At 54.2% G+C, this 12,904-nt stretch overlaps 1 protein-coding gene across 2 annotated transcripts in view; it reads right to left on the bottom strand.

The window, feature by feature from the left end:
* The window catches only part of TBC1D14 (TBC1 domain family member 14), a 104,252-nt gene extending 91,995 nt beyond the window's left edge, over window positions 1-12,257 (bottom strand). The window contains exons 1-2 of one of the 2 annotated variants that reach the window (XM_057546663.1): window positions 12,239-12,257; window positions 824-1,562 (exon numbers count right to left, since the gene is read on the bottom strand). In XM_057546663.1, the coding sequence (XP_057402646.1) occupies window positions 824-1,545 (722 nt within the window). In that variant the 5' untranslated portion in view covers window positions 1,546-1,562; window positions 12,239-12,257. Of the gene's footprint in view, window positions 1-823; window positions 1,563-12,238 lie in introns of those variants that run through there. The other variant, XM_057546662.1, reaches the window with a different exon arrangement.
* Window positions 12,258-12,904: the final 647 nt, after the last annotated feature.

The following is a 12,904-nucleotide window of genomic DNA, read 5'->3' as shown; positions in this document are numbered from 1 at the left end:
CCACCACCCCCAGCCTGCAAGCCCGCCCAAGGTCAGTACCGAGTTACTCCTATATTGCCTGTCAAGGGCAGAGCCTAGGACGCAAACACAAAACACTTGTTGAACGGAAACACGAGGGCACAAAAAAGAGGCTGTAGGAACGGCTGCACAGGGCTTAAGGTGAGACACAGGGACGCCAGCATCCCGGGTTCGGCTCCTGGGGACAGGGCACCACGGGGAGTGGGGCGCATGGCCTGGTCCTGGCACAGGTGGGGACGTGTGTGGCGGCAATGCAGTGACAGCACACAGCTCAGCAGCAGGCCCAGGGCCGGAACACGAACAAAGGAGCACAGCCGGGCAGGAGCACAGGGCACGCGTCCAGGGGCACCCAGAAATGCCAGCCCCGGGGTGTGTCAGGAGAGGCTGGAATTACTGACTCCGATATCACCCTCGCCAGCACCCTCCGCTTGGCCCAAGAGACTCAAGTTATCAGCATAAAGGGCCCTTCGGAGGATAAAGCTGACAAAGGCTGCTGATTTCGTAACAGTGGTCACTTACAGGTCAGCCTCAGCCACAGCAGGTCAGAGGCCAGGAAGTGACAAGAGACTGTGCGAGTGACAGGGACACAGAAGTGACAGCCAGCAGTGAGGAATCAAACAGCAGAATCACCAGTCCTCCGCACAAGTCCACATAGTTACTGGGCTACTGGAAACGGCATAGTTATCTGTATGACAGTGTCTGCTCTGTGGGCAGGAAACACAGGACACACTGCAGACAAGAACAACAACGCCACTGGTCTGAACTGAATAACCTGGCTCTTCTAGAGAGATAAAGACGTCATTACCTTGAAAAGAAGTTACTAAATGGTCCCAATATTTTCAATTTCCTCCCCTCCTCAGTTTCATCAACACAGTCCTGCTGGCGTAGGTCATGGGTTTCCTTGATGGAGCTCAAGGTGACGTCAGTAAACTGTGGGTCATCGTCATTCTCCAGGGTCACGATGGCACTGGAGCTGCTCGTGACCACAAGGTCCAAGATGTCCTCATTGCTGACGGACAGCGTGGCTGACAGCTCTGTGCCGAGGCTGGACACGCTGCAGACTGAGACATTGTCACTGCGGTTCAGCGTTTTGGAGGTGGGGCTGTAGAGCTTCACCGAGTCATAGCCTGTCCTGGGAAACGTGGAGGACTTGCGCACACTCTGCTCCCGCTCGGCACTGGTGGGAGCTGGTGGCGCGTAGGAAGGCAGTGGGCACGCGCTCTGGCAGGCTCGCTCCGGGATGATCTCCGACTCAGACTGTTTCCTCTTCACATGGACCACGCTGCAGGGGACAGGTTCCGGGTTGCCGATCTCTAGGGTAGGGATGCCTGAGTCCACCGATTTAAGGCTGTGCCGATCCTCTAAAGCACCAAGTTTCAGCTTGGGCCCGTACTCAGACAATGAGAGGGACCTGGGTGCCTTGAGATTCAAGTGTTGCAGGTTCTGAACGTGGTTTCCTGGTCGACCGTCCAGAATGCCCATCAAGGCTACGCCATTTGTAGTGGTGGAAAGGTTTCCATCAGTCATCTTGGTCCAAGGAAAAACTAGAAAAAACACCAAAATGGAAATTAGGAGAGTGAATATAAAAGCCAAAGATGCAATTCCTCTGATGCACGTTCAAATGTTCTGACACCCCTTTTAAGAGAGGAATCCTTGAAAAAAGTCCTACATACACAACTTTTAATTCAGGTCCAGAAGCTAGAGTTTTAACATATATTATCATGATATAAAACAACAGGAAGATAATTCAAACACAGGATACATCTAGAGTAAAAATATATAAAATAACCATCTTTATCATCACCATCACTGCCCCCAGTCACATCTGTGATCCTCAGGACAGCATGGGGAGTGTGAGGGCTGTGCCGGGCAGAGAGAAGGGGTTTTGTTTTCCATGTTTTTTTAAATGATAAACAGGATACCTCTGTCAAAAGTATGTGAATTCATAACCCATACATAAGTCAAGGTTCAACTTGTTCTGAGACAGCATAAAAATCAAGATGCCTTCATCATGACAGAAAATAAGATGAACTGTGTATGCCATGTGCCGTGAGATTACCCCAAACACATTCAAGTTAGCCATGGGTCTCCACGATGTTTTAGTCACCTTACTCAGGTCTACAAGGCGGGGCATATTATCCCCTTTACCATGGAAGAAACTGAGGCTCAGGTTAAACGGGTCCATGGGACTTCCCTGCTGGCGCAGTGGTTAAGAATCCACCTGCCAATGCAAGGGACACGGGATCGAGCCCTGGTCCGGGAAGATCCCATGTGCCGCAGAGTAAATAAGCCCGTGCACCACAACTACTGAGCCTGTGCTCTAGAGCCCGCGAGCCACAACTACTGAGCCTGTGCTCTAGAGCCCGTGAGCCACAACTACTGAGCCTGTGCTCTAGAGCCCGTGCTCCGCAACAAGAGAAGCCACTGCAATAAGAAGCCCGCGCACCACAACAAAGAGTAGCCCCCGCTCACCGCAACTAGAGAAAGCCCGCGCGCAGCAACGAAGACCCAACGCAACCAAAAAAAACAAACAAAAAAAAGAAATGGGTCCAGGATCATATTGTTATTTAGCGGCAGAGCTGGGATCTACAGGACTGACCCCAAAATAAGCCATAGTAGTGGATGAATGGCGTAGTTTGGGGTTATAAAAACCCAGGTCAGAAGGCTGGCTCAGTGAAGACGGGTGATCAATAAAGGAAAAAATAAAGGCCATGAACCTGCAGTAAACACCTGAGCAAGGAGAGTCAGAGCTGCCGCTGACACCCAGGCCCCGCCTATGGTTCTCTGGCCTAAGACTGGGGTAGGAGGCGCATTAGCCTGGAGAGCACAGTCCCCTGTGGACTGAGAACCCTACGGTGTGTTACATTACCTTCTCCTGTCCTTTTAAAACATCAAAAACTAAAGAAACCTAGTGGTGCATTTAAATTTGATCCATGGAATAGAAACCATGTAAAGAAGGGAACTCTGGGCTCAGTCCTTCCTGGGTTCTAATCCCAACTCCACTAGATTGCCTTGGGAGAATTAAATAAAGTGCCATGAGAAAGGCGTTCAGCAGGCGGCCCCCACCGCAGGCACTGCTAGTAGCTGCTATCATAAAATAGCAAACAGTTGAAGGTCTGAAGCCTGGCAATAACACTGATAACCACTCCCTTTCGGGTGTTATTTTAGCTTTTGCAATGAGCTTCCCGCTCCCCTTCAGGAAGCCTTGCCTGCCTCTCACTGTCAACATGGCCAAAGCAAATTCATTAAAAGCAGAAAACGGGGGAGGGGTAATCTCCCTCCCTCCCAGACATTGAAGGAACCAGTCACACAGTGCAGCACTAGAGCAAAAACAGAAATAAGAAGGAATGAATTCAATTGCCAAATTCAGAAATAGACTGAACTATGTATAAAAACTTGAAATATGACCCAGTGAGTAAGGAAGGGTTATTTAATCATGGTGTCGTACTAATTGGTTATCAATTTTTCTTGGAAGGTAGAAGTACACCAAAACAAAACTACAAGCAAAATTAGAGCTTAATACAAAAATGAGATTATAAAGGTATTGCACAATTTAAAAGTGCTTCCCTAACCTACAGAGCAAAAACTCAGTTCATCCTCGGAAAGGATCTGGGCATCACCTCACCACATGGGAACCTGTCTTAACTGTTTTGCAGTTCACACTGCCCTGAATTTCCTGGGCTGCGGCCCCTACCCTGAGTCCCCAGCCAGGAGTTCCTCCCAGGCAAGGCCACAGCAAACTGTCTCTGGAACCCTGTGCTGGGAAAACTCCCAAACCAAACTATGCTGTGAAACAACAGGATTCACAACGGGAAGACACAGGAAGACAAATCTGTACACCAATTTGAAAGTTCTACTTTTCTTGTTTTTTAATTAAGAGGAAAATCCAGTAAGAAACATTTTTAGCACATAGTTAAGAGCTAATCTTTGGCAATGTCAAAGGTAATGAGAATTATCCAAATACCATCAACACACCAACAGGTCAAACTGGCAAAAAGCCATAAACACAAGAGGAAAAACTCACAGTAAGCAGAGCTGAGACCCTCTGACAGCCCCAGCTGAAATTCTGGCCCTGCCACTTACTAGCTGGGGAGATGCTCAACCTTTTTGAGCCTCAACTTCCCTCCTCCCCAGGAGTAAAAGGGGGCGTTACCATACACCTCACAGGCTGGCTAAGGATAAACGAAATGAGGTTTGGTGAAGCACCGGCACACCTGTACCTGACACACAGCAGGTGCCCAATAAATGTGAATTTCCTCCACTTCAGCCACATAAAGAACTGAAGTACCTGAAAAAAAAACACTGAATTTAAACTGAAATTTTGACACGAGAATAGGCAGCAACATGGAACAAGTGTGTTATGTGAACCCAAGGACCCCTTCTCCTCTGAGTTGCCAAGATGGAAGCACAGGAAAGAAAGAAACAAGGTCAGACAGAGTCCAAAGCCGCTTGGCGGTGGCCTCGTCCTCCGTCTTCTCTCCTCTGCCTTGGGGCCACAGAGAGAAGCCCGAGGGCCTCTTCTAGGGAGAAGCTGCGGGACCTTTGAGGCCTCCGATGGTTCCAAGTCCAGCTTAAGTTCCTTAAACTTGAGGAACAGCCTCAGAGAACAGCCTTCAGAGAAATAAACCTAAAAGGGAAAAAGTACTTCCCCTTGCAACATACTCTAAGACCAAACTCCGCAAGGGCCAAGGCCACCTGTCCTCAAGCCCTTTCACCTGGTGCTACCAGTGCCATAAAACCAGAAGCCGCACTCCAGAGCACCTGCCTTCCGACGGGGCCCGGCAGGGGGAGGCTGCACAAAGGGGGTGCTTCCAAGAGGAGCGGCAGGGTGGACTCTGGAAGCCAGCCAGGAGACCAGCTGCGGATGGCCTGCCTCCAAATCACACGTTTTCTAAAGACAGAGTAAGCCTAAATTCCCCAGGCCGGCCCAGGGCCCTCTGGATCCATCCCTGCCAGCCACACCAGCCTCATGCTGTCACGCTCACCTCTCTCAACACGAAGCCGTCCTGCGCCACTGCCGCAGGTACTCTCCCCAGCTCTGCCATCAGCGCCCCTGGGGATCTGGCAGCGTGTGCCACAAGGAGACACAGCACGTTTCCAAGGCCACTCCTCTGAGAAGGCTTCCTCAACTCTCCCAGGAGGCTGCAGGCCCTCCTTCCTCCTGAGCTCCTTGCGGCCACACCCCACCTACAGCAGTTTCCGTATCTCTCTCCCCTGGCTCCTAAGCTTCAGGTGGGCACATGCTAACAGTTTCTGGATACCACTGCCTGGTCAAATGCCTAGCACGGTTAAGGATTAAAAAATCTATTTGTGGGACTTCCCTGCTGACAGTCCGGTGGTCAAGACTCCGCGCTTCCACTGCAGGGGGCATAAGTTCAATTCCTGGCGGGGGAACTAAGATCCCACATGCCGCGCAGTGCAGCCAAAAAAAAAAAAATTCTATTTGCTGAATTAATTATTACTAACAACTACATTCTAGTTGTGGGCAGGTTTCAGGGGCAATCCATCCAAGAAACATCTGTTGAGAGCTGGGTTGTGTTTCAAGAACAAGGTGAGCAGGGGAGGTCACAGAAGAGGAAGAAAATCCATCGCGCTCCCAGCAGTGCGTGCAGACAGCAGACCCAGCAGGTGAGCGGTGACCGCCCTGAGCGCTGTACCCGCCGCTAGACTAGCCGGCGAGGAACACTGTCAACACCTGACGGCTCAGGAAAGCAAAATGAAATTTCGCTCTGCAGTTGTTTCCCAAAGTCTCACACGACGCCCGGCACAGTGGCCGCCACAGCATGCGACCTGGGCTCTCAGAGTCACCCAGGCACAGCCCGGCACCAGATCCAAGTCTGATGAAGAGCAGCCATCACCGCCCGGAGGAGAGAAACACACAAGACATAACGCACAGCTAAGAGGAAGACTTTTTATTCCAGGCGGCAAGGCCACCTGAATTTTATTTACCTGCCACAAAACTGAGTTCTGCAGGAAGCAAAGAGGAAAAGTGCCCAAGAGACTGAAACAACCTTCACTCCCAGGGGCCCGTCTTTAGTTTAATACAAGTCAGAGAGTGGAGAGCAGCTCTGCCAGTGACTCTGAATAAGGCTTTGGAAAACAAGTCCATCTTGAAGCAACAATTTAATTTTCTCCTCCTTCAAAAGTAATGGGACTAAGTCTTGACCAAGTCTTCATAAATAAAAGAAACAGTCTATGAAACCAAAACTAAATGATTTAGTTAGGGTCCCAGGGGAAAACAAGTCCACCCACTGGTGGCTTCAGGGAGAGATAATTCTGCCCATCCAGGCAGACATCCTCTGCACTCATCTCCCGTGGCTCCTTCCTGCCCACGGGGCGCGTGCTATACACAGCCTCTCTCGTCCCAGCTCCTCTGTGGCACCCCCGTCAGCACAGGGACGACGCCACTCTCCCTGATCCTCCAAGGAGGGTGCGCTCATCTTCGCTGCCAAGCCTCCCGTCAACCCAGGCCTGCCGCTGCTTTCCGTACCCTTCCGCTTAAGAGTCAGGCGCACACGGCCCCTTTCCATCAGCCATGGCCTGAGGGAGGGCACGTCTGTCACAGATCCAAAGTTTCAAGAGGGCAGGAACTAGGTCTGCAACTCCTGACAACACCAGAGCATTGCCATAAAACTACAATTTCATGAGTACCAGGCCCTGTTCTAAGCTCCTAACACGCCATTCTGTTTCAGAGCCCTCAGCAGCCCTTTGCGCTGTATTATCCCCACTGCACAGAGGAGGAAACTGAAGCACACAGCTTACCCAGGCCTCCACTTTCATGTGGCAGCAGCTGGGGCCTGAGCCCAAGTCTGTGACCCCAAAGCCCCTTGGTAAGCTTTGCTACTCACAGCCCTAATGCAGACATCAAGCACCTCCTCAAATCCTCATCCCTCCTGTGAAAGAAGAGGATTCCACAGATGGGAACAACGCTGGGCTGAGCCAGAGGCAGCGACCTGCCCAAGGTCTTGCAGGGAGGGTCCCACCTGAGTCTTCTCTCTCCAACACCTGCGTCACCCTCCAGAAGGCCTCTCAGGGGTCCTTCACGTTTCCTGGTGAGGATGCTGCTGGGACCGCCAGACTCCCCACAGGAGTGGCTCCCCCAGGCCTTCACCTCAAGCCTGGACCAAACACCAAGGACAACCCACTGACCTATGAGACATCTCCCAAGAGAATCAGACATTTGTGTAGAGGGCTCACAAGCACCAACCACTGTGAGTCTCTTTCTCTTTTTAATGCAAGTCCTGGCTTAGGCAGAAAAGAGCCTGGAAAGAAAGGCATAGGACGTTCTGGATCTCAGGCACCTCGGCATTAACAATTAACACAAGCAGCTGCCTCTGCTCACCGGTGCACGTGGCACGTTGGGCACTGTGTTTGGTGTCCACGCCCACCATCTATGATCTGTGTAACCTCCCCAGCAACTCCCAGAGCTGAGGACACCGTCATCACCATCTCACAGACAAGACCGAGGCGCAGATGGAACGCAGAATGAAGTGGTCCTGCTGGGGCGGACCTGGATCCTACACCTGGAAAGGTGCTTACTCTTTCCACTGCTGCACAAGCGGCCTAAAATAATGGATTAATGTGCATTACATAGAAAGGGAAAGTCGGGACTTCCCTGGCGGTCCAGTGGTTAAGACTCCATGCTTCCACTGCGGGGGGTGGGGGGGGGGGGTTGATCCCTGGTCAGGGAACTAAGACCCCGCATGCTACGCGGCACAGCCAAAAAAAAAAAAAACCAAAAACCACAGAATGGGAAAGTCAACTAGAAAAGTAGTTTGTTTTTTTTTTTAAAGAGTTATTCTTTAGGATAAAAACAATCCTAAAAAAGAATTTCCTAGAAGCCCAATATATTCCTCTGGAGGGTGCACGGCAACTTTGAGGCACCTGGAACTCAACACGATGTAGTTCAATAAGCTTCCATCCATCAGCAAACCAGGCAGAAACTTGCATTAAACTGGCTGAGGGTCCCCAGAGGCTCCTTCCCAACCCTAAGGAACAGATATTTAACTTACACCGCCCAAAGGTGGTGATGTTTAAAAGGCATAGGTGGGACATTTTAAATTAAGGACTATCAGTGCACAGGGGAGGTTTCCCCTCTACCCCAAAATGTTTCAGCTTCATATAGTGATTTACCAAAACTAATCATCATAAGTACCTGTAAAGTGACCGAGAGGCAACTCACAGGTTCGGAAGATAGTCCACTTATCAAAGCCAACACAATTTATAATCTTAATTATTAATAAGACAAATAATTTACTGAATATTTACCAAACACCAAACATACTAGGAGCTATCACATGCTCTAATCATCACAAGCCTGCCAAGTACACTCAAGAAACTATTCAGATTCAGAGAGGCTGAGTGACACACCCAAGGTCACACAGCAAGAGAAACAGGATTCAAACCGGGTCTGACATCAAAGGCCAAACATGGCTTGCTGGAGTGCTTAAGAGTACAGACCCTAAACTTTGTGATTATCGATAAGCTAAATACAACAATATTTAGACTTCTCTGTATGTATGTTAGACTTCAATAGAAAAGTTTTAAAACTAAAATACACAAGGGGAAAAAATAATGCAGGTTCTGGAGGCAGACTGCGTAGGTTCAAATCCTGGCTCCTCCGCCTAGCAATTGTGTGACCTTGGACTAGTTTAACTTCTCTGTGCCTCGATTTCCACGTAGTAAGAGGGGGACAATAATAGACTCTATTTCATTAGGCAGTTGACAAGATGGGGGAAAGAAATCCACATAAAGCCTTTAGAATCGTGCCTTGGAAAATGCTGGCTGGCATCACTCTTCCCCGGGCACCCGACACGGCCAGCCAGCTCAGGCCCCCTATTTTAGCAACTCATTTGCATAAGCAAGCCCAGACACAGCCAGTCTGCACAGCCTCACTGTACGGCTTCCCCGTCACCAGCATCTCTCCTTGCACCTCCGCTGCGGCACTGACTGAGTGCTGGGCCTCAGCTTCCCCATCTGTCAAATGAGGTGATTAGCCCAGCCAAGCTACCCAAGGTCCTTCCAACTTGACAATCTAGAATTCCAAACCCAGACCCTAGAAACTTTATACCCTCCCTACAGCAAACATTAACAGACAACACGTACCCACTTTCCTAAAATCCTCTTTTACATATTAGGTATAAACGTCTAGTGTGATGACAAATCTTCTCCAAGGTCTCAAAGCTCTGCGAGCACCCACGGCATGCTGGGCAGGCATCCTCTGTGCCGAGGGTGAGGACGTGACAGTCAGAAGCTCGGACCAACAGGGAAGACAGATTCTTAAACACGTTGCTCTGGTAAGCTGTGTCCTCTCCGTTGAGAGGTCTTCAGCAGAGCGCAAGCAAGAGGAAGTGGAGGTATGACGGGCAGGAATTCACCCGCTGGACAGAGGGGAGTAGGGCAGTGGGAGGGGGAGATGGAGAAGAGGAAGGGCGGAGGGGCGGAGGGGTGGAGAAGTGAGAGAGGGTGCCTGAGGGGAACTGCAGGGATCCACGGGGGCCAGGTGAGGCGGCCCTGATGCGGAGCGTGAGAGGGTGGGCTGGGGGCAGACTGCAGAAACTCAGTCTCGCGAGCATGGAGCAAGCCCAGCTGGGCGCCACGCGAAGTGCTGAGCAGGGACCTGCCAGGACCTGCTGGGGCCGTGAAGGACACCGAGATGAGCGGAGCCTGGCCCCGAGACCTGCCTCAGTGTGAATGTCTTCCCTGCCTCTCTCCAGCTGGGTGACCCTGAACCAGTTACCTGACCGCCCTCGATGTGTCTCAAAGGGTGCATTCACTCAGTAACCCTGAGCCCCAAGAACATGCCAGGTTCTCACGAGGGCTGGAAATCAGGTGGAGCCCACAGTCTCAAGGGGTCAAACATACCACCACCAAGACAGGAGTAAGACAGCCTTGGTTGGGGGGTGGGAGGGAGGAGCAACCCAGGTGGCACAGGGGCCAAGAAGCCGGGAAGAAGCCCGACCCAAACCTGAGACACGGGTTGGTACTGGCCAGATAAACCGGGCAAGAGGAAGGGGCTGCTGTAAGGTCTGGCCTGGTCCATGCACAGCCCCTAACAGTGCCCAGCAGCCACCCATCCTCTACAAAGGCGGCCAAGACAACGGCGAGGTGCCAACAGCCTGCAGACACGGGCCCCAAGACACCGCCCTCCCCCGTAAACGAAGGGCGTGAGTCCGTGCCCAGGAGCCTCCTGCCCACAGAACTTTCCAAAGCCAAGCTTCCACTTCCACGTCCAAGTTGGAGCAGATGGCGCCTGTGCAACTTTGAAACACACGCCGCTGCCCGTGGCCCGCTGCGCAGGCGCGGGGTCTGGGGTCCGCCGGCCGGCGCTGCGGCCTCGTGAGGAAGAGTCTTCCCGGCGGCCGCAGCCCCCCGCTCCTTCCCCGGGGCAGCTCCCTGTCCCCACGCAGCTCCTGCCCCTCAGCCTCCCGCTGGGAAGCATCCCCAGGCGCGGGTCCCCGAGGCTGAGGGGGGCTGTAGTCCAGGCACGGGGGCCCCTGAAGCAAAAGGGAGTCCCCGGCCTGGGGAGTAGGCGGTCCCAAGAGAAGGGGGGCGTCTGCGGCCCCAGAACAGGGGTCTGAGAAGCAATGGGGTCGGGAGCTGCCAGGTGGACCCAGAGGTGGAGGGAGTTCCGGGCGGTCGGAGGCTCGGAGGTGTGGGGAGAGGGGCTCCGGCGAGTCGGGGACAGCAAAGTGCCGGGGGTCCCAGGGGTCGGGGGCCCTGAAGTGGACGGGGTCCCGGCGGCTGGGGGGCTCCGAAGTGGCGGGATCCCGGTGTTCGGTGGCCCCGACGCCGTGGGGGCTCTCATGGGTCGGGGGGCGCCGAGCCGGCTCCTCTCCCGGCCCGGGAGCCCCGCGCGTCTGAGAGGGAAAACTTTTCGTCAAGTTCCGGGAAAGGAGCGGGTCGGGGCGCGCGTCTCACCGAGGAGCGGGCGAGCCGAGCGCCCCCGGGCCCCGCGATGCTCCCCGTGACCCACGCGCTCCCCCGGCGCGGGAGGAAGCGGCGGCCGCGCGTCGAGAGGGCGCGCAGGCAGGACCCAAACCCGCGCGGCCAGCTCCGCCCCGTCTCAGGCCGCCTCCCCGCTCCGGTCGACGCTGCAGCAGGTGGCAGCGGCCCCGCGCGCCCCGGCGCCCTCCCTCCCTCGCGGCCCGGCCCTCGCCGGAGGCCCTCAGTACCGGAGTTAGCGCGGCTCCGACGCCATCCCCGGGGCCTGTGGGCCCGTAGCCCAGGCCCTGCGGGACCCGCAACTTGCGCGGCGAGGACACTCGGCACTGCAGGCGGCGGGCCGGGCCGGCAGGTGCCCGCGAGCCGCCCGCAGCCAACAGCGGCGCGCGCCCTCGCCCCGCCCCGCGCGCCCTCGCCCCGCCCCGCGCGCCCTCGCCCCGCCCCCTGCCTGCGCGGGCTGCTCTTCCGCCCGGGCTGCCGCGCCCAGCCGGGCTGCCGCTGCTCCTCGAGCTCGACGCTCGTCCAGCTGCCCCTCCTCCGGCCCGCTCGCCCGCCCGCCACGGGCCGCGGAGCGGCGTTGCCGGACCTTTTCTCTCCCGAAGGGCAAGAGGAGCCGCGAAGGGAGGCCTGAGGGAGTTTTCATGCCCGCAGATCCCCCGTGGACACCCATCAGGGGCCTCCTTACCTGGTCGGCTCCACCCGCGGCCATCTTGGAAGTGGGAAGCGCCCGGGAGGGGGAAGGGGCACGAGCGGGCAGCGACCAGGCGTGGGGAGCCGAGCAGCGGAGCGCATCGATGGGCGCCCCTGCCCCCGAGCAGGTGTGCGGGGGAGGAAGAGCACGGCCCCCACCTGGCCGCAGGCGAGAGGCCAGGTGGGTAAGTTCCGAGCTCGAGCCCGGGACGTACAGCCTCGGGAAAGTCGCTTTGAGGTCTTCCCTGCCGGGCCTTAGTCTCTTAATCTGTAAAACGGGCTTTTCTGTTAGTTGTCTTTTATCGAGCTGTTACGCAATGCATAGCGCCGTGCCTCCCCAAACTTGTCTGCACTTCAGCATCTCCTGGGGATCTTAGAAAATTTCAAAACCCAGGCCACACCCCAGGCCAACTAAATCAGTCTCTGGAGGTAAGGTACAGTTTTGGAAGCTGCGTAATGTGCAGACAAGTTTAGGAGCCGCTGGCCTAGCGTTAATGTGCATTACTTCCCGTCAATATTGCAGAAACTCCAGAGACAGGGTCTGTGATCAAAACCGTCGTACAGAGTGGGAGATGAAGTCACTTACCCAAGGTTCAGGGCTGGTCAGTAGCTGAGAGGGGTCAGAAGCCAGATGCCCCGCCCCAGACCGCCTTCCAGGATCATGCAAGGCCCTGAATAAGAAAGCTCTTGTTCGCTGGTTGTTGACCCCTTCCTCATCCCCCTCCTAGAATGTAGGCTCCCTGAGCCAAACCGGGCTTATCTTGTTTACTGGTATGTTCCCTGAGCCTGAAAGATTATATTCTGAGGACATCAAGGCAAGAGGAAAGACTCCAGTGATTGGGAGCTGGAAGGCCTGGGTTCCAAGCTAGGATTGGCTCCTGCCAACCAGGACCCGTGAGGGCTGTCACGGCCAGAACTACCACAGAGGAAACCTCAGAGAGACAGCCAGGGCCTGTCTAGCAGGGCCATCAGGGACAGGAAGGGTGATCTCTCCATCACAGCATCTGGAAGCATGCAGTGGAAGATTAATTTGGGCTGTGGTCATTAGCGTTGGGCCGAAGAGCCCCTGACTTGTTTCTCCTGCCTGGGTCATAGCTCTAATAACTCTTAGCACCTATTATGATAGCAGGAGGGATGAGAACTTTAAAAAGGAAATCTGTTAATAGAATACACACTAACACCCTTCACAGTGCTTCTATTATGCTTAGGGCATAATGGAGGCTTTATAAATGCTTACATTTCTGGATGTTTT

Source organism: Balaenoptera acutorostrata, chromosome 5 (assembly GCF_949987535.1).
Source record: "Balaenoptera acutorostrata chromosome 5, mBalAcu1.1, whole genome shotgun sequence".
NCBI lineage: Eukaryota > Metazoa > Chordata > Mammalia > Artiodactyla > Balaenopteridae > Balaenoptera > Balaenoptera acutorostrata.
Note: the sequence above shows the minus strand (reverse complement) of the source record. Positions and strands in the feature narration are given on the sequence as shown.